At 46.3% G+C, this 26,931-nt stretch overlaps 1 protein-coding gene across 8 annotated transcripts in view; it reads left to right on the top strand.

Moving 5' to 3' along the window:
- Window positions 1–26,931, top strand: part of FMNL3 (formin like 3) — a 51,501-nt gene that overhangs the window by 2,285 nt on the left and 22,285 nt on the right. For 5 of the 8 annotated variants that reach the window (XM_025284098.2, XM_044941722.1, XM_025284097.2 and 2 more), the window contains exon 2: window positions 25,277–25,393. The exons of the other annotated variants lie outside the window; for them this stretch is intronic. In XM_025284098.2, coding sequence (XP_025139883.2) covers window positions 25,277–25,393 — 117 coding nt within the window. The remainder of the gene's footprint in view (window positions 1–25,276; window positions 25,394–26,931) is intronic. 8 annotated transcript variants of the gene reach the window in all.

The raw sequence follows: 26,931 nt of genomic DNA, 5'->3' as shown, positions 1-26,931 counted from the left end.
GAAGCTGGGACAGGGCAGGCCCGGGGCTAGTTGTCTTAGGAAAGGAGAGAATTTTACCTCATTTTTCCAACACACGGAAATCATGCTTTCTTGGAGATTTCAGTTCTTCTCAGGGGCTCTTAAAGATCCCTTTTCCCTCTGTTCCTAAAACATGCCCTTTCCACTATCCTTTGGGAACTCCATTGGCTATTAGCTGTTTGACCCTGGAACAGGCTCAGGTGTATATCCTAACAGCGAGGATAAGCTTAGTAAAGTAGAAAAGGCAGGGGCTCTGACTTAGCAATTGTCTTAACCTCTCTGAGCCTAGATTTTTTTTCATCTGTACAATGGGGCAAATGATTCCCATCCTGGTGGGATTTTGAGAATTAAGTGAGGTATATATATAAAGTGCTTAGCACCTGGTACTCAATATAGATTTGTTTCTTTTTTTGGTTGTGTGACAGGTTGCTCCTTTTTCACCATTTTCTTTCCCAGATTGTCAGCCTCACTGTGATTGACGTGGTTTATGAAAAAGTTATTTGTTGGTTTTGCTGAGGTGATGCGCTGGTGTCCTGGTTAAGCATATGCATTTTCAAGTCAAAATGGGCTCGTATATGGCTCCTCACAGTCTCCAGTTAGAAAAGTATTTGACCTCCAGCAGGTTACTTAATCTCTGTAAGTCCCAGGTTCCTCTTATAAATGAAGATAGTAATAGTATTTCCCACATGAGGTTATTGTGTGAATTTAACAAAACTAGAAGTCCTTAGTTAGCATAGTCTGGCATCTACTATATGCTCAGTAAATAGTAGTTTTTAAATGTGTAACTCTCAGCTGTGACTCAGATCTGAGAGCACTTGTATTCCCAGAAAAGTATTTTCAGTTCAGAAATCTGATGAAACCAGTTACCCCATTATGTACAGCCAGTCCCAGGATATGCTGCTGCTGTCACATGGAGGGCTTCCCCAGTCCCAATATATCTATGGAAACCCCCCCTGAAAAACACCCTGGCTGGGGAAGTTGTATCACTGCTGAGTCAAGACCACAGGCTCCCTGCTTTTTGGTGCAGACACGTGATCTGACCCACAATCTGTCAGCTGAGGTTGGAGAACTGAGGTCTGAAGCCATGAGGTGATTTGTGCAGGACATTGTTCCCAAGAGTGCTGCCCCAGTCCAGTGTCCTCACCTGGGGCTTTCCTCCTGGTGTGCTGAGATGCTGCCCTTCTTTGCTCTGGGGGCAGCTGACATCCCGGATGGATCCCCTCTGGCTGGATCAGCTTCCACCATTTACTCTGTGTACAGTACAAACAGTATTATTTTCTAGATGTGCCCTCATATTAAAAAGGCTGTGAAGCTGCTATGTATGTTACACTATTTCCTTGGGATCCTCCCTTACCCCATGTCTTGACAGCAGCGCCTATTCTGTTGAGGACTGAGAGTTTAGGATGGGCAGTTATTGGAGCTCCTCTTTATTAACACCAGGATGAGAGCCGATCTCTGGTCTGGTAAAGCCCCCTTCTGTGTTTTGGTCCTGGCTGGATTACTACCCAATCTTAGTTGCTCAGAAGCTAGTATGCTGGCCAGTGCTGGCGTAGAGAGGGGAGACAGCGAGCTTTAATGGTCTTGAAAGGATAGCTTTTCTTGTTTGCACCCTGATTTTTGTATTTGCTAGCTCATTACAGATTTGAGATGAAGTCTAAAGGTTCTGATGCCAGAAAAAGCCCTGGGTATTCCGCAAGAGGAGGCTCTCAGGGCACGAGGGAGGGGCCTTGTGACAGCCTGTCCCTACCATGGCCCCTCCTTTCACATTTCCCTGGTGATGACTGATGACTTGGGGTTTTGCTATAAGTGTAGCATTGATGTGGGAGCTAAACTGGCCTGGGTGCTAGTTGTCAAGAGACTTTGAGAGGCCTCCTTTGACATAGAAAGGGGCTGGGAAAAACTTGGACTAAATATCAAGTTCCAAATCGCCATGGTGGAAATGTTTTTCCCAGCCTTGGGGATTGTGGTGAATTAGTTCAGGCTGGGATAGAACTTGGGGGAGGGAAAAAGCTCTTGACAGCAGCTCTGGCCAGAGGAACCCCCTTGTTAAGAGACCCCATTGAGAAGACCCTAGGCCACAGAGAGGAGCCTAATTCCTAGACTTTTCCATGTGACCCTGCTTTAGACTGGGGAGGTGTAGGGCTGGGTGGGAGAGGGATGGAACTGATGCAGTGGACTCCTTGTGATTTGAGGATGTTTCATTGCTCGTAAGGAGATTCAACCTTTTTTTCTTTTTTTTCTTAAAGTAATACTCATTCTCTAAAAAGTTTGGGCAATTTATAATTTAGATTGAAGGAAAAAGTCCATATTTTCTCCATTCCTTTAGCAAATGGAGACATGTGTTCTAAAACTTTTCATATGTGTTTCTCTGTGTAGAGTTTTGTATCAATACAATGTTGTGATAGTGTGTGTGTGTATACATACATATTTATCCAATATGGCTTTTTTTTTTTTTTTGCTTTTGTTATTTCAGTAGTTTTCCCAGGCTAGTCACTGTTAACATTTTTAAATGCTTGCACAATGGTCCATCAAGTGAATGTACTATTGTTAACTCTCCTCCTATTGTTGGACATTTGTTTGCTTCTGTTTGCCGGCATAAACAGTGTTGTGATGAATATCTTGGTGTACATTTTCAATAGACAGAGCTTTCTTTGGGATAGAAACCCAAAATTGATCTTGCCAGATTGTAGGAAATAATGTTTTTCAGGTCCTAGATATGTATTTCCAAATGATTTTTTTAAAAAAGAGATTAATGCATGTGAGTGTCTTTAAAGGGAGGGAGGAGGGTTGAGAATAGCTTGTTTTCTCCAGATTATGAAAATAAAACACTTTTTAAGCAAATTTAGAAGTAAAAAGTTTGTAAAGTATAAAATACATAAAAAAATATAAATAAGAGAATTAAAATCACCTATAATCTCTCCATTTACTTTTAACATTTTGATGTACTTATATTTTAACAATTAGTCATACTGTGCATATTGTTTTGTAAGTTGATTTTTAATTTGACTATTTTAAGCATTTTTTCATTTGTTTATTCTTCAGTATCGTGATTTCACATCTGCAGAGTATTCCATAATATAGTATTTTATTAATGCCTTATATTTCCTCTCTCTCCCCTTTTTGTTACTATAATTAACACTGTGATGAATTTTCTGTGCATAAATATTTGTGTGCATCTCTATTTCCTTGGGATAAATTGCTGGAAGAAAAATTATTGGATCAAAGGCCTTTGAGAAATATGCTTTCTGAAAAGGTTGTACCAGTTGGCTTTTCCACTGACCATGTGTCTCCTTTCTCAATAAGCTAATCATTACTGAATGGTTTAACTTTAAATACTTTTGCCAATTTAATTAGCCAGTACCTTGTAGTATCTTGTAGTATTAGTAGTAGCTTGTTCTAATTTGCATTTCTTTGAACATTTCCTCATAAGTGTTTTGGCCATCTTTTATATGTGTTCTTAGTTCTCTGTTGGGGATTTTATTATATATACATATTTCTGTGTAAAAAAATGTATACACTTTCTACACTTTTTCATTATAAAATATTTTGCATGTATGAAAGAGCATATATAACTATAATGTAAGATTAAAATAACGATAAAATGGGTACTAGTATATCCGCTGGGGAGTTCTTAGAATTGCTTCTTGCCCCTTAATTTCTTCTCCCTGCTTTTTTTTCTGGGATGAGAAAGCCCTTTAGCTCAGGACCTCTGGGACCTGTGGCTGCAGCGGGGGCGGTCCAGGTGGCAGCCGCACCAGCGCTTCATGGCTGCGTCTGTGGGGAAACAACCGCTGCACTGGTGAGAGCAGGAACTGGCTGTGGTGGAAATAGCTAATCTTCAGTGAAGTGAAAAAAGAAGCCAAGGTGGAGAGGAAATGAGACCACAGATCCTCCCCTGCCCCTGGGGTTGCCTGGGAAGGCTGGACGGAGCCAGGGCCCCAGTTCTGTGGTCGAAACCAAAGAATCTGCCCCAGAGCCGAGTGCAGAAGGCCCAGGGGACAGTAGCCCTGGCCGCCTGAAGCCAGCGTGTGATCTGGTCAGCCAGGCTGCTCACCTCCGTTCCGGGGAAATGTTTCTCCCAAGTCGGAGCTGAGTTGAAGCAGTGCCAGGAAAAGGCTGGGGGTTCATTCCAGTTCGGAAATGCTCTTCAGAGAAGAGGAAGGACCTTTTACTTTGAAGATAAGAGAGGGTGCTGTCTCCACACAGCCCCCACCCCCTGCTTCTTGCCACATACTTGAGAGTCCCCTCTCTGAATAGCACCGTATGGAAATGTAGGGTATTAAGGTTGTCATCCACGAAGAAGAAGAAGGTTCTGGAATAGAGATGAACTAGGCAGCTAGAATTCCCGAGTTCCCGTCTCCAGTCTGTCTTTGCCTCCCTCAGCAGAGCCACATTTTTATATCTTGTTTTCCTTGCATGGGAGAATGCGTCCCCCAGGAAAGATGTAAAGGTATCAGGCTGCCTCTTGTCTTTGAGATACTCTGGTTGTCTTCGCCTCCCACCCTCCTCTGTACTTCTTCTGTTTTCATCTTTCTGAATCCTCTTCCCAGAGTCTCTTATGCTTTCTGTCTTTATCACTTCACAACAAAATTGTGGGTTGGGAGTTTGTGTGTTAGGTAGAGGAGGACCTGGGTAGGTTTTGGGGAAACAGTTTTCCCCACTCCCTTCACTAATATGCATATTCTTCTCAGTTTATAAAGTACTTTGAGGTACGTGAAGGGTGTTCTAAGTAATATTCAGAACCACAGGGGGAGAGCAGAATTATTTATGTGACTGGTTTTGCAAGTAGAGGAAGGATTTAGGCTGTTGAATTCCCATGAAGGTTCAGTTCTTGTCCTCATGTCTTTCCTTGTTCCCTCCTTATACCACCTTCTCCCCTTCTCCTAGATTATTCCCAGGGCTGGCTGGGCTGATGGTCAGCCCTGAAAACACGAAGGAGGAAGTGATGCACTTTCCTCCTCCCGTGCTCGCTCATTTCCACTCAAATCTAGACTAGAGTGGCATAGCCCTCCTCTGATTGCTCAGCCCCTCTATAAGGAAGAGCAGGGCCTGAGCCTGGTGTTTGGGTACTTTCAGAGATGGTTATCTAGTTTTACGAACTATCTACAGTTTAGAGCAGAGTTAGTTTCCTCTCAGTTTTTGCCAGCTTCCTTGCAGGGAGCTGGGAAGCCAGTCCCTAGATCCTCCCAGTATTTCCCATGAAGCCTTAAAAAACATATTATTTTGAAAGAAAAAGCACCAGTTTTGGAATCAGGAAACTTGGATTCTGATCCAGCTTGATAGCCTTTTTTCTCCCCGCAACTGATGACCATTGGCAAAGTCTATAACTTTTCTGATTCAAGTCTCATCTTTATGAAATGATTATACCTACTTTACGAGGTTTTGAAGATGTTTAAAGTAGACAACATAGTGAAAATACTGTATAATCTGTAAAGGTTCTACAGTTAAATGTTTGTGGCATATACATTACCCACTGTATACCACCTCTTAACGTGGTTTTCAGATGGGGGAGGTATTGCCCCAGGGGGAGTTTTTGGTAAGTGAGGATGTTTTGGTATCACACTGACTAGGGGAGATGGGGGTGGCTTTTGACATTTAGTGCCCAACGACTAGGAATATTAAACATCCCACAGTGTTTGGGTCAGTCCCACACAATAAAGAATGATCCTACCCAAAATGCTAATAGCATTTCTGCTGAGAATTATCTTCTGTTGATCTGTACCTCGTTGTTTTGTGTTCCAGTTGGGGATGAAGCTTTAAGGGCAGTAAAAGTAAAGGCAGAGCAACAGTTTTTGGTTTTTCTCATGGTTTTCCCATTTCCTGGTACACCTTCAAGGAAGAGCTGGACCTCCATCTTTTTATTACCTCTGTCTATAGGTTTAAGGGCGGATTCCCTGGTTCCTTCTGTACTGTGAGTTCTATCCTACAACTTGTCAAGGAGCAATTTGGGGTACACATTTCACTGTTGACCTTTACTAATCCCATTAGCTCCTCAAGCCAGGGGAAGTATTCTTTTAGGTTGGGAATATGTTTAAGAGCTCTCTAAACAGTGTTTCTGGATCTTTTGAGTAAAGGACCCTTTTGAAAATCCACTTAAATTTGTGACTCCTAATTCTAGGCATGCACACAGCCCTTTAGGGTTTTAAACCCGTTCTTGGGTCTGCTAGGGAACCCCTGGCTTTGAGCCTAGAGGAATAGGAAGGGAGACGAGGAGAAGCCACTGTAGGAGCTCCTTCATACACACAGTACTCAATATTTTTATAAGAGGAAGGGAGTCGTTTATCAGTTCAGATAAAAGGATGCCTTTGTTGGTGGATCCAAAAAGAGAGCATGTTGAAACGTGGTTGACTGCCATTCAGAGGGAGATATTCTGGTCCCTGGACATCTTAACTTGGACTAAGGATACTTTGTGGTGAGGTCTGCCCCTTTGAGCCAGACCCTCAACCTCCAGGAACATCCAGGTAGGGATGGCAGGATGTACTTTGACAAGCCAGGGGAACCAGGGGCATCCTTGCAGTGAGGCCCTAGGGTTAGGTCATCTCCCTGTGTTTGTAGGTATTACCTGCCCAAACTGCAGCTCTCTCCCTCAGGCCTAAGGTCACTGGGGAAATCCAGGCGGTTGTGGCTTCCCTGGGCATGCCTTAAAGGGGATTTTTGACATACAGTTTCTAGCAGTTACTTCTATGCGTAAATCCTTTTGCTTTCTACCTTGCCAAGAAAAACAAAAAAGACCTTTGCTTTTATTGACTGCTCAGAATATTTCATACCAAAATTTTGTGAAGAAAAATTCAGATCTTTGGAGGGCTTCATTTATTATGAAAAAAAAATTTTTTTTTCAGGACAGTGTTAAGAATGTTTTTTCTGGGTGGAGTCTCCCGTCTCATCCTTATAGATGGCTTGGTTTCTGCTCCACCAAATGCCTACACTTAACTCGTATAGCTTAAGGAAAGAATTCAACATTTGTTGGGTATATGACACATACTTTTACATGAATTATCTCATTAAATGTGGCAGTTATTTTATGTCTGTTGTACAGGTGATGAAACCAGGACTCAGAGGAGTTAACTAACCTGGAGAAGGTCTCAGCTTAAATGTCACTTAGAGAGGCCTTAAGTAAAAATTTTTGTTTAGATACTTTTGTTCATGCTAAAAGGATTGATAGAAATACAGCTTCTAAAAGATGCTCATATAGATTTTAAAGAACAGAGAAAATTTTCTGGAAGAATACAAATAAGTCTAATAATGAATACCTGTGAAATGCAGGGAAGGAATCATAATAGGAACAACAGGAAAGTCAAAGGGAATTTAGGTTTATATATTATGTTGACGTTTCTTACAAGGAGAATGTATTTATGTGTTAGTTATACATTAAAGTTAAAGAAAAAAATTTTAATCTCATTAGAAATCAAAGAAATGAATATTTCAATGATACACTTGTATACTAATCATCAGGGCAAAATTTTAAAGATTGACAGCGTCTGTGGTTGTCATTGGGCTCCCCTGATGGTTCAAATGGTAAAGAATCTGCCTGCAACACAGGAGACCCAGGTTTGATCCCTGGGTCAGGAAGATCCCCTAGAAAAAGGAATGGCTACCCACTTCCATATTCTTGCCTGGAGAATTCCATGGACAGAGGAGCCTGGTGGGCTACAGTTCATGGGGTTGCAAAGAGTCAGACACAACTGAGTGACTAACACAACAACATGGTTGTCACTAATAGTACATTAATACACCGTTAGGGGTAGTGTAATTTGGTACAGACATTTTAGAAGGTATTTTGTAGGGTCTACTGGTTTCATATGTGCATGCCCTTTAACTTGGTCATCTCATATCTAGGAAGCTGTCTTACAGAATTGTTTATGCATGTGCATGAAGGTGCATGGAAAAGATCCTCGGGACAGCATTGTTTACAATAAACATCTGGGAGAAACCTGATTGTCCATTTCCTGTCCATATCTATTCCTTTACCGTTCATCTGGTTACTTTGGGCAAATACGGGGAGTTAGCCTTCATTTTTCCTTCTGCTTTCTCCATACCCAGTCTATTACCCTGCCAGTTCCATCTCCGAAAATATGTCTCAGATCTACCCATTCTATCTCTACTGCCTCAGTCCAAGCCAGTATCAACTCTGACTTGTATTACACCCAACAAATTGGCCTCCCGATTTCTTCCACTGTCCCTTTCTCCGTACTCACATCCATTTTCCACAAAGCAGCCAAATTTAAACTACAAGTCAAATAGCATCATTTCCTACCGAGAAATCTTTTTAATGGTTTCCTTCTTGAAGGAAAAAACAGCAAACTCCTGGCTTTGGCCCCTAAGAGTGCATTATTTTGGCTCCTGCTGACTTCTTTAACCTTACTCGCCCTCCTGATTGCTAGCCTCCACATTAGCCTTCCTTGAGTTAGGACAGGTTCCTTCTTTGTCTCAGGGCCTTTGCACAAGCTGTTTCCTCTCCAGGAATGTCTTGTCCTTGGATTTGCAAATGGTTCAATCTAGTTTATGCTTCAGGGCTCAGTTTTTATAATATCACCTCTCAGAGAGGCCTCTCTTCCTTATTATTCTCTATCTTAGCATCCTATTAACGTCTTTTGTATCATTTTCTGTTTTAAAATTCTTTGTTTAATTGTTTATTATCTGTCTTCCCAGACTGTTGATTCCATGAGGGTAGAGACTTTCTGTATGCTTATCACTGTCCACCCCAATACCTGGCACTGGGTAGGCCCTCAATAAATGGTTGTGGCTGATGGGAATCTCCAATATATGTGTGTGTGTGTAAATATAATAGTCTAAAAGGGGAATTAAAAGAAGACTATATATAATGCTTTATAAAGCAACATGTTTGTATGTAAATGTATAGAAAAAAAGGCCTGGAACAATCAATACCAAGCTGTGGGTTCCTGTGGTTACCTGTGGAGGGGGATGGATAGAGTTGGGGACCAAACAGGGATTCCTTTTTTATTCTATAAGCTTTTGAGTTGATTAATTTTTTAAGCTACACATATCCACATATTTGTTCCTCCTTTAAGGGAAAAGGAGGAATAATAATAGGGGAGGAAGATTCAACTTTTGCTGCAAAAAAGAAAGCTCCTGTCTCTCACTCTGCACTGATCCAAAAGAAGAGAGCAGGAGGAAGAAAGGACACCACTGGGGTCATTCCCTGCTCTGTACTGAGCTTGGCACTAGTTTTCATAGTAGAAAGAATCCTAAGAGATGCCCTTATGCCCTGAGGCTGTATTTTAAATTCATAAATGTAGGCACAATCTCGGTCCCCTAGACACAGGCAGGTTGTGTATTTTTAGCCTCTCTCATTTCTAGGCTATTGAAAGCTGCACCTCCAGCCTCAGCAGAGCTTTAGCAGATGAAGTTAGCAAAGAGAATAAACATGAGCTCTGGGCTTCACTGCAGCTAAGCTTCTCAAAGTTAAGTCAGTTCAGCAGCTGGGAACTGACTTAGGAAACTATGTTCTCTAGATTCTAGTCTCCCAGAGACACGAATAGCGCATCATTTTCACAGCTAATGTTTGTTGCGTGCTAATGGTAGGCTGGTCACCTGGCAGACTCTTTATACATGTTATCTCACTTAATCTCCACAACTTTATGAAGTAGTTATTATTATCTCCATTTTATAGATGAGGAAATGGAGGTCCAAGAAGGCTAAATAGCTCACCTAGGATCACACAGCTGGTAGGTGGTGAAGTCAGAATTTGAATCCAAGCAGTTTGACTCCAAAACCCACATCCTTAACCACAATCTCCTTCTCTTTCTGGGGTCAGCACCTCCCTCGCCTTCAGTATCATTTTGGTGGGGATTGTGTACATTACAGCAGAAATCAGGGGAAGTAGGACAGGTCATCTTTTGCTGAGAGGTGTGGTGGGAAGGTCTGGGCTTCAGAATCCCAGCCAGGCTTGGGTTTGAATCCCAGCTATCCCGTAGGACATTCACTGTCCAACAAATGTTTCCTTCTTCATTTACTCTGTGCCAGTGATACCACTGGGTATACAGTGGTGAAAAACAAATATCACCTCTGCCTTCATGGAGTTTATGGGAATGCAGACATTAAATGAATAAGTACTTAATTACAAATCGTATGTCCTTGGAAGGCAAAGAACAGGTTGTTAGAGAATGTAACCAACACTCCCCTTTAAATGAAGGCCAGAGGCAGCCTTGGGATCTATGAGAGACTCTACGTTCATCTAATTTTCCTTCCTTTCTTGCTTTACTAAGAAAATAGGTCTTAGGTGCCCGCTGTATATACAACACTTTCTTGAGTGCTTTGGAGAATACCAAAAAATAGAAGATAATTGGAAAGATAAAATATGCATTTAGAGCTGTACTTTGAATGACTAGAGAATTAAAACAAGTGCATGTCCTCGGGTTATCTGTGAGGTTCTCTGTGTGCCTCAGTTATTTTATCCATAACGTGGGGTTACTGTTTGTCTTGCCCAAGAAGACCAAATGAGATCATGAGGTGATGAGGGGCCACATAGCTCCAAGCACAGAAGGACTAGAGGGTTAGGGAAGGATTAGCATGGCCTAGGATTGCTAATCAGGCAGTGCTCTCAGAAGGACGTGGACTTGAAGTCAGGCCTTAAAGGGGACAGGTGTGGATTAGGAGAGAGGACGCGGAAGGCTAGAGCAGAATGGGAGGGGAGTAAAGAGGAGGAATGAGCCAGATCTATGAAGGGCAGCCAGGAGACCCACCTGTCAGGGTAGAAGATCCTAGTTCTAGACACAGACATGAGCTTGGATCAGAACAGTTGGCCAGTTCACAGAGAGTTTGGTCTGAAGAGCCCCTGATTGTTAGAAAAGGCTCTGGAGGCCTTCCTGCCCAGAGTTTCAGAGGGGAATAGAGATTCGTTGATAAGTGGTTCCTTGCCATTCATGGTCTTACTTGTAACAATGAGTGATTGAAATATACAAGAAAACAAAAAAACCCGCTCAGTCCTTACAGGTTAGAAAATCTGAATAATTTGATTTAAGTAAAACTGGATGGAAGATGATCCCAAATGTCACCCCTGAATTGGAGAAATCTAAGGGCTTCCCTGATGGCTTAGACGGTAAAGAATCCGCCTGCAATGCAAGTTACCCAGGTTCAATCCCTGGGTCAGGAAGATCCCCTGGAGGAGGAAGTGACAACTCACTCCAGTGGAGAATTCCTTGGACAGAGGAGCCTGGCGGGCTACGTACAGCCCATGGGGTCACAAAGAATCCGACACAGCTGAACAATGAACACTTTCACTTTCAAAAAACATAGATGCTTCTATTTCTAGTCACCAAGTTTGGGGCTAATTCTTGCCTTTGCCAAACTTATCTTGCCTTCCTTTAAAGTGGAATGTGGTCGTGTACTAAATAATTTATATAATTAACAATACCTTGTTATGTTAGGTGTTCATTTCATACTACTCATTACATAGTGTCCAGTGCGTGTGTTCTCCTTTCTGCTTGCTAGGGTTTTCTTGTATGCTGTACTAGGGTGGGGGGCAGTGGGATGGCACCCCCTCCCAGCCAGTCACCCAGGCTGGACACCTGGGGCTACTCTTGGCTGTGCTCCTCTTGCCTTCTCTCTGTGTGCCACCACCGCCGTCGTTGGTCCTCATCTCTTGCCTGGTCCGCTGTAGTAGACTCCTTAGGGGTCTCTCCTCCAGTCTTGCAGACCCAGCCCCATCTGCCTACTACTCCCGCCCCCATTCATCTTCACAGCCATATATACAGATCTGAGTGGTAGGTTTTCTAAGAAAAAAGAGTAAACCTTGGGATGGGAAAGAACTTTGCACATCCGAGGAACTGAAGGAATGCCAGACTGGTCAACAAGGATGCTAAAGAGACGTCAGGGATTGTAGAAGAAAGGTGATCAGGGCTCAGGTCATGGAACCTTATCAGCCTTGATAAGGAGTTTTTGGGGAGTGACCCGATGTGTTGTATAGTGTGAAGAGTTCACTGTCGCTGCTGTGTGGAGAGTCCTGGAATCTGGCTTTCCTCCGGGCAGCCTGTTGGCCTGAGTGAGACCAGGCTTCTCAGTCAGCTCTGCCCAGCAGGGTGATCGAGCCCTCTGCTCTTTCAGGTTTGACTGGTGTCCAGCCCTCTTTCCTATACCCACCTCAGGCCAGAAAGGGCAGTGCCTCTGCTAGGCTGGCCCCAGTGTTTGGCGTGCCTGCCCGTGGCCTGAGCCTATAATTTGGTGGGTTGGCTGGTTACAAAAATAAAAAGTGCGACCTATAACTAAAGCTGAGTGGATTCAGTAAAGAGGGAGCTTTTAATTTGCAGAGCTCCTGGGCTGTGTTTAACTGGAAGAGAAATGTGTCTCCTCCCTAGGCGCTGCCCCATTTTCTCCCTGGAGTACCTGCTCTGGGTGAGTTAGGGTTTGTGGGCCTTGTAGGGGTGAGCTTTAGGGAGATATTTGCAAGGGTTGTTAGGGTCCAACAACAGGTTTGATGGGGCTTCCTAGGAGGCTGGCATTATTCAGTTGCCTCTCAAATAACCCATTGGGAAGCACGTATTTTTTCATTTTAATAAGTGATACATTAAAAAAAATATTTATTCAGCTGCATCTGGCCTTAGTTGTGACACGTGAGAGGCATGTGGACTCTTGTGGCTTAGTTTCCCTGTGGCATGTGGGATCTTAGTTCTCCAACCAGGGATCAAACCCGTGTCCCCGGATTGGAAGACGGATTCTTACCCACTGGACTGCCACGGAAGTTCCAAAAGTAGAATTTTTAAATGTTTGATTGTGTGATCACTCATTTATTCACTCAACACAAATGTATTGAGTGTTAGCATTTTAGACATTAGGGGTCCCACAGTGAACAAGAGACAGAGGGACTTGCCCCATGGATGTCACGTTGTTCGTGGGGACAGTGATCAACACATACACGGGTCTGTATAGAATGTTGAGGTGGGATAAGTGCCATGAAGAAAAAGAAGCTAAAGGGGTAGAGAGGAAGAGCGGTGATATTTTAGTAAAGTCGCAGTTTGGGGAGTTGAAATATAAGAGAAAAGTAAAATAGTGAAGACAACTCTCTGTGGACTCTGGATCCCAGCTCCTGAGAGTCCCCCAGGGCAGGGGGTCCCTGGGCAGCACAGCCCGTCTGGGCAGGGTCTGGTCCACGCTGCTCATCCAGGGGCCTGGCTGGTTCCTAGCCCCAGGTGGGCCCAGTCAGAGCCTGTGGTTGCCTCTTCCTGGCTCTACTTGTCAGAACTGTCTGCAGGGCCGAGCAGGGTGCTATTAACTGTAAATAGATACTTGTCTTTTCAGGGCTCCTCAAGCCTGATTCTCTTAAGATTTCCTGAAGCCACTGTGTGTTCTTGGCTAGAGGAGGACTAAGGAGTCTGGCCCGGGAAGCTATAAGTGGTGTTGGGGTTCCTTCAGCCCGGGACTGCTGCCCAGCCAGGCCTTTTTTCAGGACCCTGGGGCTCCACGGATTTGGAGTTGAATCCCAGCTCTGCCATTTATTAGCTCCATGACCTTGGGCCAGTGTTGTAACTTCCCTGAGCCTCAGTTTCTACGTCTGTCTAATGAGGATAAGAGTACTTGGCTTCTAGGGATTTTAGGAGACATAAATAACATTTAAGGGTCCAGGGCAATGTCTGGTGTGGTGGGTGCTCAGTACATTTTAAGTAGAAATATTATTCTCAGTCCACCAACCTCTTCAAGTCAGGGCTGCTAAGTCGCTTCATTTGTGTCTGACTCTTTGCGACCCCATGGACTGTAGCCCACCAGGCTCCTCTGTCCATGGGATTCTCCAGGCAAGAATACTGGAATGGGTTGTTGTTTCCCTTCTCCAGGGGATCTTCCCGACCCAGGGATCAAACCAGTGTCTTTTATGTCTCCTGCTTTGGCAAGTGTGTTCTTTACCACTAGCACCACCTGGGAAGCCCTCAAAGTCAGGGATCTGGTATTAATTGAGAAATATGGGTTGTTGTTGATGGGTAAGAGGCTGGTTCTATGTACCTCAAAGTTGTAAAATCACTGAATTGCATACCACACATTAATCACCTTGCTTTCCTTGATGTTTTTGACCTTGTCATGACTTCCCCACAGGCCTTAGGACCTCCAGGAACCAATGTAGCCCTTGGCCTATCCTTTAGCACCTTTCATCTCTAGCGTAGCCATGGAAGGAACTTGAAGAGCCTTTAAGGCATTTACCAAGGCTAAAATAGCCAGCCTAGGCCTACTGAAGTCCAGACCTGTGCTCCTGGGACTGTAAACTTTGGGGGGGGGATTGGCTCATTTGCAGACTGAAGGGGTCACAGACTCCCTTTCTTCTCAAAACTTCCCTCAGAATGATGCCCAGATAATGTTCTAAAACAGATGGATGAGAGATAGGTAAGTGGGAAAGAGTATTTTTGTTTGAATCTTCTGTGTCCAGAGTATGCTTAGGCCCCTTTGGACAGATTTCTGGTTTATGGTTGTGGTTATTTTGTTTTCACTTGCTGCTCAGCAGAATCAGCATCACACAAACACTCATTATCCTCACCCCCTTGGCAGTCAGGACACTTGGTAAATCCCTTGTAAAGTGCTCACATCTGCAGATTATTTTCTGATGCATCTGGCATGAGTTCCAGATTGATGGTCCAATAGCAGCTATTAATTGCTCCCTTTGGGCTTGCCTAATTACTGCTGGCATCGTGGGTGAGTAAGGGATTAAGAGTCTCCTGCATTTATGGGGCAGCAGGTCCTGGTGAGCTCCCAAAGCATTTATCTGTCATTTCCCCAGAATACCCTTGTTAAAAGTTGGGAGTAAAACCTCAGGAGTTGAAGGGTCGGCGGCTAGACAGTGTCTGGTGGCATTAGGCTTCTCAGTTGATTCCCTCCAGGAATTGTAAAGAAACCATCTAGTATTTGTTGCCTATGGATGACTGTAGGGAAATGTCAGGTGGTGTCACAGTGTTATAAAACACTGCCGGCTGCTTCTGATTGTCTCAGAGGCAAGAGGGCAGAGAGGCTACTCCGGCCTTATCCCACCACGGCTAGGTATAGAGTCACTCAGTACTCTGGAGGGCTTCTGAGGCTGCGAACTGAGAATGGTGAAGGTGTCATCTTCCTCGCCTGGAGATGAAGAAGGGAGAGGAATGCTATGCCAGTGCTCAGAGCCTCCTGAGTGCAGCCTGGTGTTCATTCACTCAGCAAGCACTTACTAAGCACTTAGGATTGTGTTAAGTGCCAGAGAAATAAAGATGACCGAGCCAGTGTCTGCCCCCAGGAGTTCAGTCTGAAGGGGAAGACAAACACATTAACATCTAATTGCAGTCTTCAGCTTGGGAAGTGCGATGGTGTAGAAAGGGAGGAGCACCTGGGCAGCACAGAGCAGGGCTTGGGGAATGCTGCCTGTAGGAGGAAATCTCTGCTGGCTAAAAGGATAATTAGGAGCTGGAGGGAAGTGTGGAGGAGAAAGCATTCCAGGTAGAGGGGCAACATCCGGGCGAGACAGAGCGTAATGTGCTCAGAGAATCCTTCCGGAGCTGCTTGGGGCTTTTGGAGTATAGAGTGTAAGGCAGACAGTGGTGAAAGCACTTTGACTGCTCTGTGGATGGGCTTCCCTGGTGTCTCAGACAATAAAGGATCTGCCTGCAATGCAGGAGACTTGAGTTCAGTCCCTGGGTTGGGAAGATCCTCTGGAGGAGGACATGGCAACCCACTCCAGTACTCTTGCTGGGAGAATCCCAGGGACAGAGGAGCCTGGCAGGCTACAGTCCATGGGGTTGCAAAGAGTCGGTCACAACTGAGCGACTAAGCACAGCACAGCGGATGAACCACACATCATGCTTTTGGTAGGAGGGTAGCACAATCAGATTTTGAGGTGTCAGTGTGGCAGCCGTGGGAGGGGAATCAGTTGGAGGTCGACAGCCAAGTGGATGCCTGACAGTGTGGTGATGCTGGTGGCAGCCCGAACCAGGGCTGGTTTGTGTGGTAGAGACTCAACAAATAGTTTAAAAGATTAAATTTAGGGAGCTCGATGGATCAAATTTGATATTGGAAAGGTGGAGATAAGTGGGAAAGGAGGAATTCAGGATGGCACTAGATTTCTAGCTTGAGATAGAAATGCATATTTGAGTGAGTCATTGGTGTCTTCCCAGGTGGTGCTAGTGGTCAAGAACCCTTCTGCCAATGCAGGAGACATAAGACATGTGGGTTGTGGGTTCGATTCCTGAGTTGGGAAGATCCCCTGGAAGAGGGTATGGCAACCCACTCCAGTATTCTTGCCTGGAGAATCCCATGGACAGAGGAGCCTGGCAGTCTACAGTCCATGGGGGCTCACAGAGGCAGACACAACTGAAGCAACTCAGCATGCATGGTGTCTATTGGTCAAATAAAATTTGGGGCTTAAACATTCTCACGCCTCTCTCTATATTCCCATAGACAGAACAGCCGTTTAGTGTGTCTGGGAGGGACAACTCCAGGGACTTCTGCAAGGTCACAAGGGAAGAAACAGAGTTGTGGAGAAAAATGGTTAGCTGAGGGGACCGAAAACAGAGATTTGTGGTTAATCAAACCTCAGCTTTGCAGACTGCAGGTTTAACCTGAGGAAGTCAGGAGACAACGGGGAAGCAAGGGACTTGAGATAAGGTGGAACCCTAAAAACAATTTTCTTTGAAAAATCTCATTCAAAAGATCACTCAGCAGAGCACCTTAGGCAGTCAGTGACTCAATTCTTTCTCCTCAAACTCTGGTCCCAGCTTTCCTGTGAATCCCCTGGGTGGCCATTGGTATTTTCAGTCTTATCTTTCAAAGGGGTGTATGTGCAACTGCTCTAACCTAGAAAATTAGTAAACATATAAGTAAATATATTTAACCTATATTGTTCAGCTGCATGTATAGACTCTCTCTTTTGTGTATTTTAAAGTACTGTGAAATTATGTTTTATGTATGGGCTTAGAAGCTGTCTTTGAATCACCTGTGACTCCTGGAGTAGCTCATCCCAGTTACCATTTATAGAGCCCTTCTCCTGGGCCAGGCCATATGCAAAATACTTGTCGTTCATTCATCCCATCACTGAAATCTTGTAGGAGATAGAGGTTGTGATTCACATTTTATAGATGAAGAAACTGAAGTTCAGAGAAGTCTAGTAACCTTCCCACTGTCTCATGAAAAGTACCAGGACTCAAATCTAGGTTCTCCCTGTTGCAAAGCCCATGCCATTATTTATAGATGGCTCTGAATGTTTAAAATGCCATTCAGATATGAAGGAGTTGTCATTGGTGGTATCCAAGAGGGAGTTCCCTTGGCTTTCTGCTCTGCATGGTGTCCCTCTTCCTGTAAGACAGAAGCCTTGAACTTCAGGTGTCCAGCACACATACCTCATTCAGCTAGTTTCACCCAGTCTTGCTGGACAGAGAAGCACTGTTTAATGATCAACCAAAGTCAGTCAGACAAATCCAGGTGGGCCTTTCCAAGTTAGAAATGGAGATTTGATTTCTTTGAAAGGAGATGGCAAGATATGGCAGAAAAAGGCATGTCCTGTCAAAAGTTCTGTTGGAGGCCACATATCTGGGTTTGAATCTCGGTTCTGCCTCATTCGGTGTGACTTCAAGCCTGTTGGTCTCAGATTCTTAATTCTCTCACCAGTTAAACAGGCATAACACCACTTAACCTCCACGGGTTACTGAGAACAGTGATAAAAGTGCCTGGCGTGTAACAGACGCTCAGTAATGTTTTCCTCCCCATCTGTGGCCCTGAGTTCAGGTTATGACACCCAGAATGCCAGGCACTGAGAGAAGCAGACAAGATTCAGAGTCTCTCTGGGTCAAGGGGTGGGAATTCTTATGAGGCTGCCTCTAAACAGGTGTTTTTTTTTGTTTTTTGTTTTTTTTTTCTGGCTGGACGATCAAATGAGATACAAAAAGGCTGGGACACTCAAAGATGGGGTTGGGGGTGTGGGCAGTCATGACCCCTGTGTCAAGCTCTGGCCTTAACAAGTATGAGGGAGGGACAATGTTGGGAAGGTGGGTTGTGGGTCAAGAGCAGACTGGGGTCTTTATGTTTCCTCCCCAAAGAGGCGAGGTGCTCCGAGGCACTGAGATGGACCCCCGTTTGAGAGCAATTGGAAAAGCCAGGGGAGATAAGACTTGTAGTGCCTCTCCCCAGCTGATATGACTGGTGCTGGGCCTCAGTTTGTCCTTCCAAAAAGCAGGAGTCATGCCTCTCCCACGTGTAGTCTGGATGTAGGAAGGGATTCATTAGGTTTTATGACTTGGTGATAAGCTCCTGGATTTATAACGAGACTTCTGGAAATCCAGACCCAGTGGTACTGGGTGGGGTGGAGTGCTGTCCCCAGCTGGCCACACGGGCAACTCACAACACCTATTAGGCTTCTTCTCTATGTCAGATTGTCTAGGAACATGTGAGATCAAGGAAAAGTCCATGCCCTCAGGAAGCTTACAGTCTAGTTCAAGAAATAATACAGAATGTGAAAGATGAGTAGCAATATGGGAGTGAAATCATTTTGTTTTTCATGAAATCTTACAATTAAAAGATCTAGCATAGTGTTCAGACCAAAGTAGATATTTATAAGCCATAATTTTTCCTTTTTTGGGTAAACATATAAGAGTTATTGCCAGACAAAACAAGACTTCCAGTTGGCACAGCGTATGGTGCCCCGAAGATACTAAAGGAATGATGGCATGTAATCGTGGATGGGAAACGAGGGCAGTAGCCCTGCAGAGGTTCAAGGGACGGAGTGTGCAGAGGTCTGGGTTGTTTGAAGGGGGCTTCATGAGGTACCTTGATCATATTAATCCTGAAGGATGCATACAATCCGAAAAGGTTCAGAGAAAGGCTAAAACAATTGGTTGTCTCAGAGGAGGCATTGTGTGAGAATACAAAGTCAGGACCAGACCTGGGTTCAAACCCCAACTCCATCACGCACTAGCTGTGTGACCTTGGGCAAGTTCCTTGGCCTGCCTTTCCGAGCCTTTGTTTCCTCACTTGTAAAATAGGAATGATTTTGGTCCTAACTCCATAGGCTAGTTGTGAGAATTAATGAGATAATTTATATAGAGTTCTTATCTCAGTTTTGTCAATAAATGTCATCAGCTTTTGTCATTATTCCATTTTTCATTTTAATGGTAGTGTCATTAGTATCCTACTCATGCCCATTGATTTACCTTAGTTCCTAGGACCTTGTGTTATCTGGCCATTCCCTGCCTGCTGTAATTTCCTCGAATATGCTGTTGTTCCATTATTGCAGATCACTTGGAGACTCCTGGGCTTTTTATGGTGTTTTGTACTTCTATGTACTTGCAAATGCCATGTCCTTGCCCAGAATATCACCATCTTCCCCTGCTTCATTGCTTTTGCCTAACTTCCTCCTGCTTGATGTTTTAAGAGTAAATCCTATAGCATTTCTTCCAGGAAGCCTTACTTGACTCCTCTGTTCCGTTTCCTCCCTGGGGCCCCACAGTGCCACATGCTGCTGTTTGACAGCAGTGCTGTGTGCACTCATCCCTGGCTTGCTGATCTCCCTTGCCCTCTGGATATAAACTTTCTGAATGTAGGGATCCTACCTTATTTATTTTTATATCTCCAGCTCCTAGCTTAGTGACGGGCATATAGTTATTTTCTGCTAATTGTTGAATAAGAAATCCCAACCAAAAACAAACAAAAAACCAAGAAGAACACAGCTAGCTTTATGTGTAACATTTATTACCTAGTTAGTTCTGATTTAAATGCTTTATGTATACTTACTTATTTAGTTGTCATAGCAAGCTTAAGAAGTAGGTACTGTTTGTACCTCCATTTTACAGATGAGGAAACTGAGGCTCATAGAAATTAAATAACTCTCCCAAGGCCACACTAGTAAGTGGTGGAACCAAGATTCATACTAGGGCAGTATAGCTCCTCATTCTGTGGTTTAGCCACTCTTTGAGATTTGTGATATTTATTGAACACCCAAGAAAAAGTGAAGAGACATTAGCTGTACATCACAACTCCATGAACACGTGCTAAAAGCATTAGGGAATGTGTAGAGACACTTCTAATGGAGAGTGTAAACCTTCCCACTCTTACTTATGACAGATTTGCTGGAGAAGGTGGGATTTCTCCCGTTGTGAATTGGATGAGGGGGATGGCTGGCGGCTGGGAAGGAGATGATCTCTGAGGATGATGGAGGAGAAATCTTAGGAAGCGGATGAAGAATATATGTCTGGGGAAATTCAGTTTGCTCAATCTTTATTGAGCACCTACCGCAGTGATCAACAAGCTGGTGATGATGATGCCTGTGCTCAGGAGCTTGTGGTCTAGCGGACTTTAAGTGCATCTGGTTAGACAATAAGTCAGGGGAGTGTCTTAGACTTATAACATGAACTGAAAGACAGAGTTGAAACCCAATGAGAAGTGGGAATTTGCTGCGGGAGAAGCAACATATAAGGAAAATGATTTGGGCTGTAGCACATAAGGCAGATTATAAGACCAGAAATAGCAAGGACAATTGTGAGAAGTTGGATAATCCCCTCCAAAAATAACCAGGGACTGAACAAAGGACTTGGTGATGGATGAGGTAGTAGCAGGATCAATCAGTTATTTATTAAGCACCTGCACATGATTCAGAGAAGGATAAGGCATGACTCCTCCCCTCCAGCAGTTGTATTCTAATTGAAATAAAGGAAGCAGATGCATGAAAATGCACTATATGACTTCATTCAATTTGTGTTGAGATCCACAGTCTCAGTGACCAGGTACTTTCTTTCTCTTTGCTTCACTCATCTGGATTTCATTTCTAAGGTCACCTCATTTTCCAGAATAGCTGCTGAAGTTCCAGTTATTGTCTCTGCATTCCAGCCAGCTGGAAGCAGAAAGGAGAAAAAAAGGTATACTCCCTCCCTTTAATGATACTTCTCAGAAGTTATACATACTATTTCTGTTCACATCCCACGTGGTCACATAGCCACATCTGAATTCTAGGAAAGATGAGAAATATATTAATTCTTTGTATTAAAAAAAATTTTTTTATGAAGTATAGTTGATTTACAATGTGTTAATTTCTGCTGTACAGCAGTGACTGAGTTATACACATATATACATTCTTTTTTATATTCTTTTCCACTATGGTTTATGCCAGGATATTGAATTTAGTTCCCTGTGCTATTCAGTAGGATCTTGTTGTTTATCGAAATGTATTAATTCTGGGTTGCTAAGTGCTCAGCTAAGCATCAGAGGTTCATTAATAAGGAAGATGAGAAGAGGTTGGGGATAACAAGCAGGTCTCCGCCTTATCATTCTTCACATATAATTATGCTTTGGAGCTCAGAAGAGGGACTGAGCTATGTTGGGTAGTCACAGACATGAGTTACAAGTGAATCCTATGACTAGAGTAGCTGCTCCAAGAGAACCCAGGAGACAATGAGCTGGTCAGAGATGCTGGGGCCAACACAGAAAAAATCTTAGCTCTGAAGCTCTTCCTTATCTAAGATGCTGAGTACAAGTCAGCCAAGGAGTTTAGGTTTTCTTGTGTAAATGGTAAGGAGTCAGAGATTTCTGAACTGAAAAGAAGCATGATTTATCTTACGTGCTAGGAAGTTTGGAAATTCCATCCACATGCAGGCTGGAAGTAGGGATGCCAGCTAGAAGTTTATCCCAGAAGGTCAGGAGTGTACAACAAGGGCCCATCTGATGGTGGCCATGGGAGGGGAAGAGAAGGTATGGATGAGAGACCCTGGGAGAAGCACACTTGGGTCCTAGTGAGTAATGGCCTGTGGTCCGAGGAGAGAGAGGAAAATGTCTTTTGTGGGGTGTAACCCCAGAAATGTTGTGTCCTCTCTGAGGTAGCACTGCCTAAGGGCTCCCCCTGCGGGAAGGCAGAATATGGTGAAGAGAAGGGTAAACCCTGGTTGGCTACAGGGACAATGTGAGTCTGCCCCAAGACGCCTTGGCTTTGGAAAAGGCAGCGGCCCCCAGCAGAATAGTTTCCATTCTGCGTAACTGGGGAGTGTGGGTCTGGCTAACCGCGAGGAGGGGCTGAGGAGCCAGCAGACAGATCGAGTTGCTGTGGCAGTGGTGTTTTTAAGCTGGGGCTTGGGGCCCGTGGCTAACAAGAGTTCTTCTATCCCAGATTGTATGCTTCTTGACTGAGTAAGCCAAGAGGGCGTCCTTAGCCAGGGCCAGGTTACCTGCTCAGGTTACCCAATGTCAGGTGTAAGGCCGGCCCCGTGGCAGAGAGTAGAGCTAGGGGGCTTTGCTGGAGCTGGGGACCTGACTGACTTCCTGCACCAGTTCAGGATCCCAGGTGGGAGTAGACCATGGTGAGGAGGAGGCCTCAGGGGTACAGTTGTATTTGGATAAAGCCACCTCTTCGTTTGATTGACACCGGCCTTCCAGGACCTTGCCTTTACCCGACTTCCCTGGTGTGAGTTGCAGAGCTCAGCCTGAGACATCTGGCAAATCCATCTCTTTTTCCTCCAGGCTGCTCAGGGACTTGGCCCGTAACCACTCAGCAAGTCATTTCTGGTTATAGAGTCATCAATGACCACAGAAGCACGTTCTCCAGACAGGGCTCTGAAAGCTGGCTTTTCTCTGGTAGCTTGTCCCCAAAGTGATAGCTTCAAGCAAACAAAACCAGAAAGTCAGATCTAAGCCACTACAGACGCTTAAGTCAAGGAGCACCCACTTTTCCGATGTCTTTTGCCATAAGGTACTGCGGTAAATTTCCCACAGGTCTAGTCGGGCAGCTCAGGCCTTGAGCAAACTGTGTGTGGTGAGCTCTGTGTCACACCCATGAGCTCCTGTGCATGGGGCTGCAAATGGAGGGAGGGGGGTGGCAGGGGAGCTGCTCTGTTGAGGCTGTGGGATTTGGCAGCACCAGGGCTCCAGGCCTCGCATCTAGGGAGGTGACTGCTCCTGGTCCACTCCTTCCTATTCTTCAAGTGTTCATCCCACTCCATCATGGGCAGGGCTCCCTCTTCCTCCAGCCAAGTGTCATGAACTGTTCTTGTGATTTCCTTTCTGCCGCAGGGCACTTCTTCTCCCAGAGCCTTTCCCAGTTGACTCGGGCTCATTCCAGGCTCTGTCTGTCTCATGTTATCTTCTCCAAACCTGAGCTCTGAAAAGAAGGATGGGAGGGAGGAAAGCGAGGAGAGCCATCCTGAGCTTCGTCTCCTAGGTTGGCCGCAGAGTCTGGCTCGGGCTGTCTGCGGGGGCTGCATTGAGACCTGGCTGCCGACCCGGCCCACTTCCTCCCTGCACTACACCCACCGGTCACGGGGCTGGGGAAGCTGTGCTTCCCATGTCTGGACCTTCTTAATTTTAGCTCTTGGACCTTTACTCAAACACTCTGATTTTTTTTATTTCCTTTTGCCAATATTGTAGTTTTGGGGGGCAGTTGGGAGGAGCTGTGCTGAAAGAGTGAGATAAACAAACAGTGACGCAGAGGCGGCGGCAGCGTAAGCACCGGGCTGGGCCTGCTGTCTGGGCGGGCCGGGTGGAGGAGGCCTCCCGCCCTGCACACTGGCCAGCTGGCTTGTGTTAAAGCGCTGGCTGAAAATAACTCTCATTGTCTGGGAGCTGCTACCGCGGCAGGGCTGGCTATGGCTGCTGAGGGGGCCGGGGTAGCAGGAATGATGCCTCCCACCTCCTTGGGCTCCCGCCCTTTGGGAGCAGCACCCAGCTGGCCACAGCTGCCCCTACTCCCCACCAGGAGAGACATGTGGAGGGGAGGCCTGGCCACTCCTAACCCTAGGTCCATTTGGCGGCTGGGCGTGGGCCTCTGTGCTCAGTGTTGCCTGCTTCTCCATTGACTTGGGGGCAGAGATATTGGTTTGTGAGGGGCTCCTGGTGGGAATATGGTACTCCAGCTGCTCCTCCAGCAGTCTCCTGGACTCCCACACCTTGTACCTTCTCACCGCCGTCTCCTCTGCCATCCGCATAATGGGCTGATCTGCAGATGCCCGAGAGGACTTGCTGGCAGCTGTGACCAGGGGCCAGAGCTCAATAGCATATAGTACCAGCCTGGGACAGTGCCTCACTCCCCCTCTGGGGAGGATCTAGACTCCGCTTCCCAGGGCTCCCTGCCCCGTGGGCTGAGCATGGCGACTTCGGCTACCACTCCAGGGAGAAGTGGCCAGCCATAAGGGCCTCGGTGGGGAGGTGGTTCTGAGAGGGAAAACATTAAGAAAACCACCAACTCACATTCTATATTTGCTCAAGATGAACAGCCCCTGCCTGCCTTTCCTTAAGTCTCCAGAATCCCCTTTGCAGGAACATTTCAGCCATCTCTCTCTCTTTCTCTCTCTCTCCTCAGAGGAACTATGCCATTTTAGCCTCTGATCCTGAAATTTATCATGACTGACTGGGACCAGTAGAGGCAGCTGGGAATTTTGGGTGGTTCCTATCTCTGTTTGTTGGGTTTTCCCCAGGCCTGGCCCAAGGAGACTGGCAGAGGAGGGGTGAGTCCCAGCACAGGACCCACAGCTTTGAAGGAAACTCCAGCCCCACCGGCATTTCCCTTCCCCTGCGGTGGGAAGGAAGCGAGGAGGGGCTAACCGGCTGGGGGTGCAGAGCAGGAAAGGGAAAGGAACCTCTGTGACCAGAGCCAGCTCCCCCCTCCTCTGCTTCTCTGGGGCCAACAGGGTCGTGTGGGGAGTAAGGAAGCCTCGCTGCGGGGACTGGGCCCTTGCTCCCATGGAAGGGGTTGGCCCCTGAGCAGGGTGCTCAGCTTGGTCTCAAACTGGCCGTAAACCAGAGCCGCCTTGCTGGAGAAGCATCAGATCCACCCCTTTCTTCTGCTTTCTGTTATAGGTTTTTATTTTAGACTTCTGGCTGGTTCCCTCTGATTTAGGAATCAGTCCCAGAGTTGCTTTGAGTCTGAGTTCCTCTTCTCTCGTCTCCCTGGAGTCTCCCCCTCCCTCCCCAAGGACAGTGATGTTTTACTGCCTCCTAGTCTTAGCAGCGAAGGATCAAAGCAGGGGTGAGGGGTTGCTCTGTCCCCAGAGTGTTGAGAAGCAGAGCTGAAGGAGGAGGGACAGAGGCAGGAATAGAGGACAACCGGGGAGAGGGCAGGTCCTTGGGGTGTCAGAGCATCGCTCAGGGTTTCTAGGAGGAGCGGGGAGGGAAGTGTGTTGAACACCCACAGTGTTCCAGACTTACTCGGACCTAAAGTATTTATCATTTAATCCTCATAAAACCCTGTGAAGTGGTGAAATTATCTCCGTTTTGTGAATGAGCTCTCTGAGGTTCTGTGACTCTAAAGAGCTTGAACTCGTTCTGGACCTCGCTGGTTCCACATCCAGTGTCCTCTGCTCCAAAACAGCCGAGTCTCCTTTCTCTTCAGCGAGGGGCTCCGAGAGGAGTTAGCAAGAACTCAGCCCGGCTTCTGCCTCAAGAGAGCCTGTGGAGTCACAGCAGGAAAATGTCAAGGAAGCAACCTCTGACTGAAACGGGAAGGAAGGTTGGCAGGTTTGCTCCCTGGCTGTCCCCGGAACTCAGGAAGCTGCCCTTCCTCAGGACATTGAGCCCTGTTGGCCTCACACACAGTATCTGCTGGAGGCAGGGGCCCCAGTGCCATGGCCGGGCGGGGAGAGAACCACCAAACCCTGGCCCTGCCCGTGATGGGTGGCTCCCACCCCCCCACAGTCCATGGCTGACTTCTTGTGAGTGCTGGAGGCTGGGGAATTCCCCCACCCACTTCCTTCCCCGTCACACTTCAGTCACAAAGGAGAGAAAACTACCCTCACTGCTCAGAAGCGTCACCCAGAGCTCTAGACTGGAGGACGTGGGCCTGTGGTCAGAGCTGCTTCACGCTCCTGCTCCTGGTTTCTGTTTGCTGGCATCCCTCTCTCCTGGGCATCTAAAGTCTGGCCAGTTCCCCGAGATTCCTCTTCCATGCTCTTAGGCTGGGGTTCTCAGAGGTGGTGACCCTGCTTCATCTTTGAAGCCCCGGGGGACCAGACGTTTTCTCAGTGGTTCACCTGGTGGGGAAGTGTGAGGCCCCAGCGGCTGAGGGAGGAGGTTGATGTAGACGGGATGTGATGTCTGCCACAGCCGCGACGAGCTCCCCCTCCCCCTCCCGAGTCGCGTGCTTCCAGGGGAGACTACTGTTTTCTGTCTTCATGGCACAGACGTGAGAGAGAGACGCAGGAGGACAGTGAAGCCACATCAGGCTGTGCGCAGAGCCAGAACCAGGCCTGGTCCCACGGGCTCTGCGGGCTGCAGCCTGGCCCTGCTTAGGTGGGAGAACTTGCTCCAGGCCACCTTTGGTCCTCAGGTCCCTGTTCTGTGGTGGCCTCCTGCTCCTGTCCTGCTGGCCACACAGACACGCTGAGATCGGCCCTTAGCAGGGTGGTCCCAGAGAGAACACCTGGGGTCCTATTTGCCTGTCGGGCCAGGCCTGCTCCATCGGCAGTGGGGTGGATTCGGTTAGCCCCTCTTCCCTGCGGAAGCTCAGGCAGACTCACAGGGCGGGAGCAACCATGGGGAGAGGCATGACGTGATGATCCCTTCCCCTTCTTTTCTTCTCTTCTGGGTTTCTAAATTCTTCCATTTCTAAACACTGAACAGAGATCCCAACTCCACTTCCTTTTTCGAGCCATAATGACCCTGTTTCCAGCCAGAAGCTTGGCCCAGAGCTCAGAACCGGAACCTGTTTGTTTTTTTTTAAATTTATCTATCTTGGGCTGTGCTAGATGTTTGTTGCTGCTCAGGCTTTTCTCTAGTTGCACCGAGCAGGGGCTACTCTCTTGTTTCAGGGCACAGGCTTCACATTGTAGTGTCTTCTCTTGTTGCAAAACACAGGCTGTAGGGCACACAGTCTTCAGTAGTTGCAGCTCAGCCCCCAGGTCTAGAGCATAGGTTCTCTAGTTGTGGTGCACGGGCTTGGTTGCTCCATAGCATATGGGATCTTCCCGGATCAGGGATTGTTAACCTGTGTCTCCTGCATGGGCAGGCGGATTCTCTACCACTGAGCCACAGGGGAAGCCCCACAACTGG

This window comes from Bubalus bubalis, chromosome 4, assembly GCF_019923935.1.
Source record: "Bubalus bubalis isolate 160015118507 breed Murrah chromosome 4, NDDB_SH_1, whole genome shotgun sequence".
NCBI lineage: Eukaryota > Metazoa > Chordata > Mammalia > Artiodactyla > Bovidae > Bubalus > Bubalus bubalis.
The sequence above is the reverse complement of the archived record's forward strand: the minus strand, read 5'-3'. Positions and strand labels throughout refer to the sequence as shown.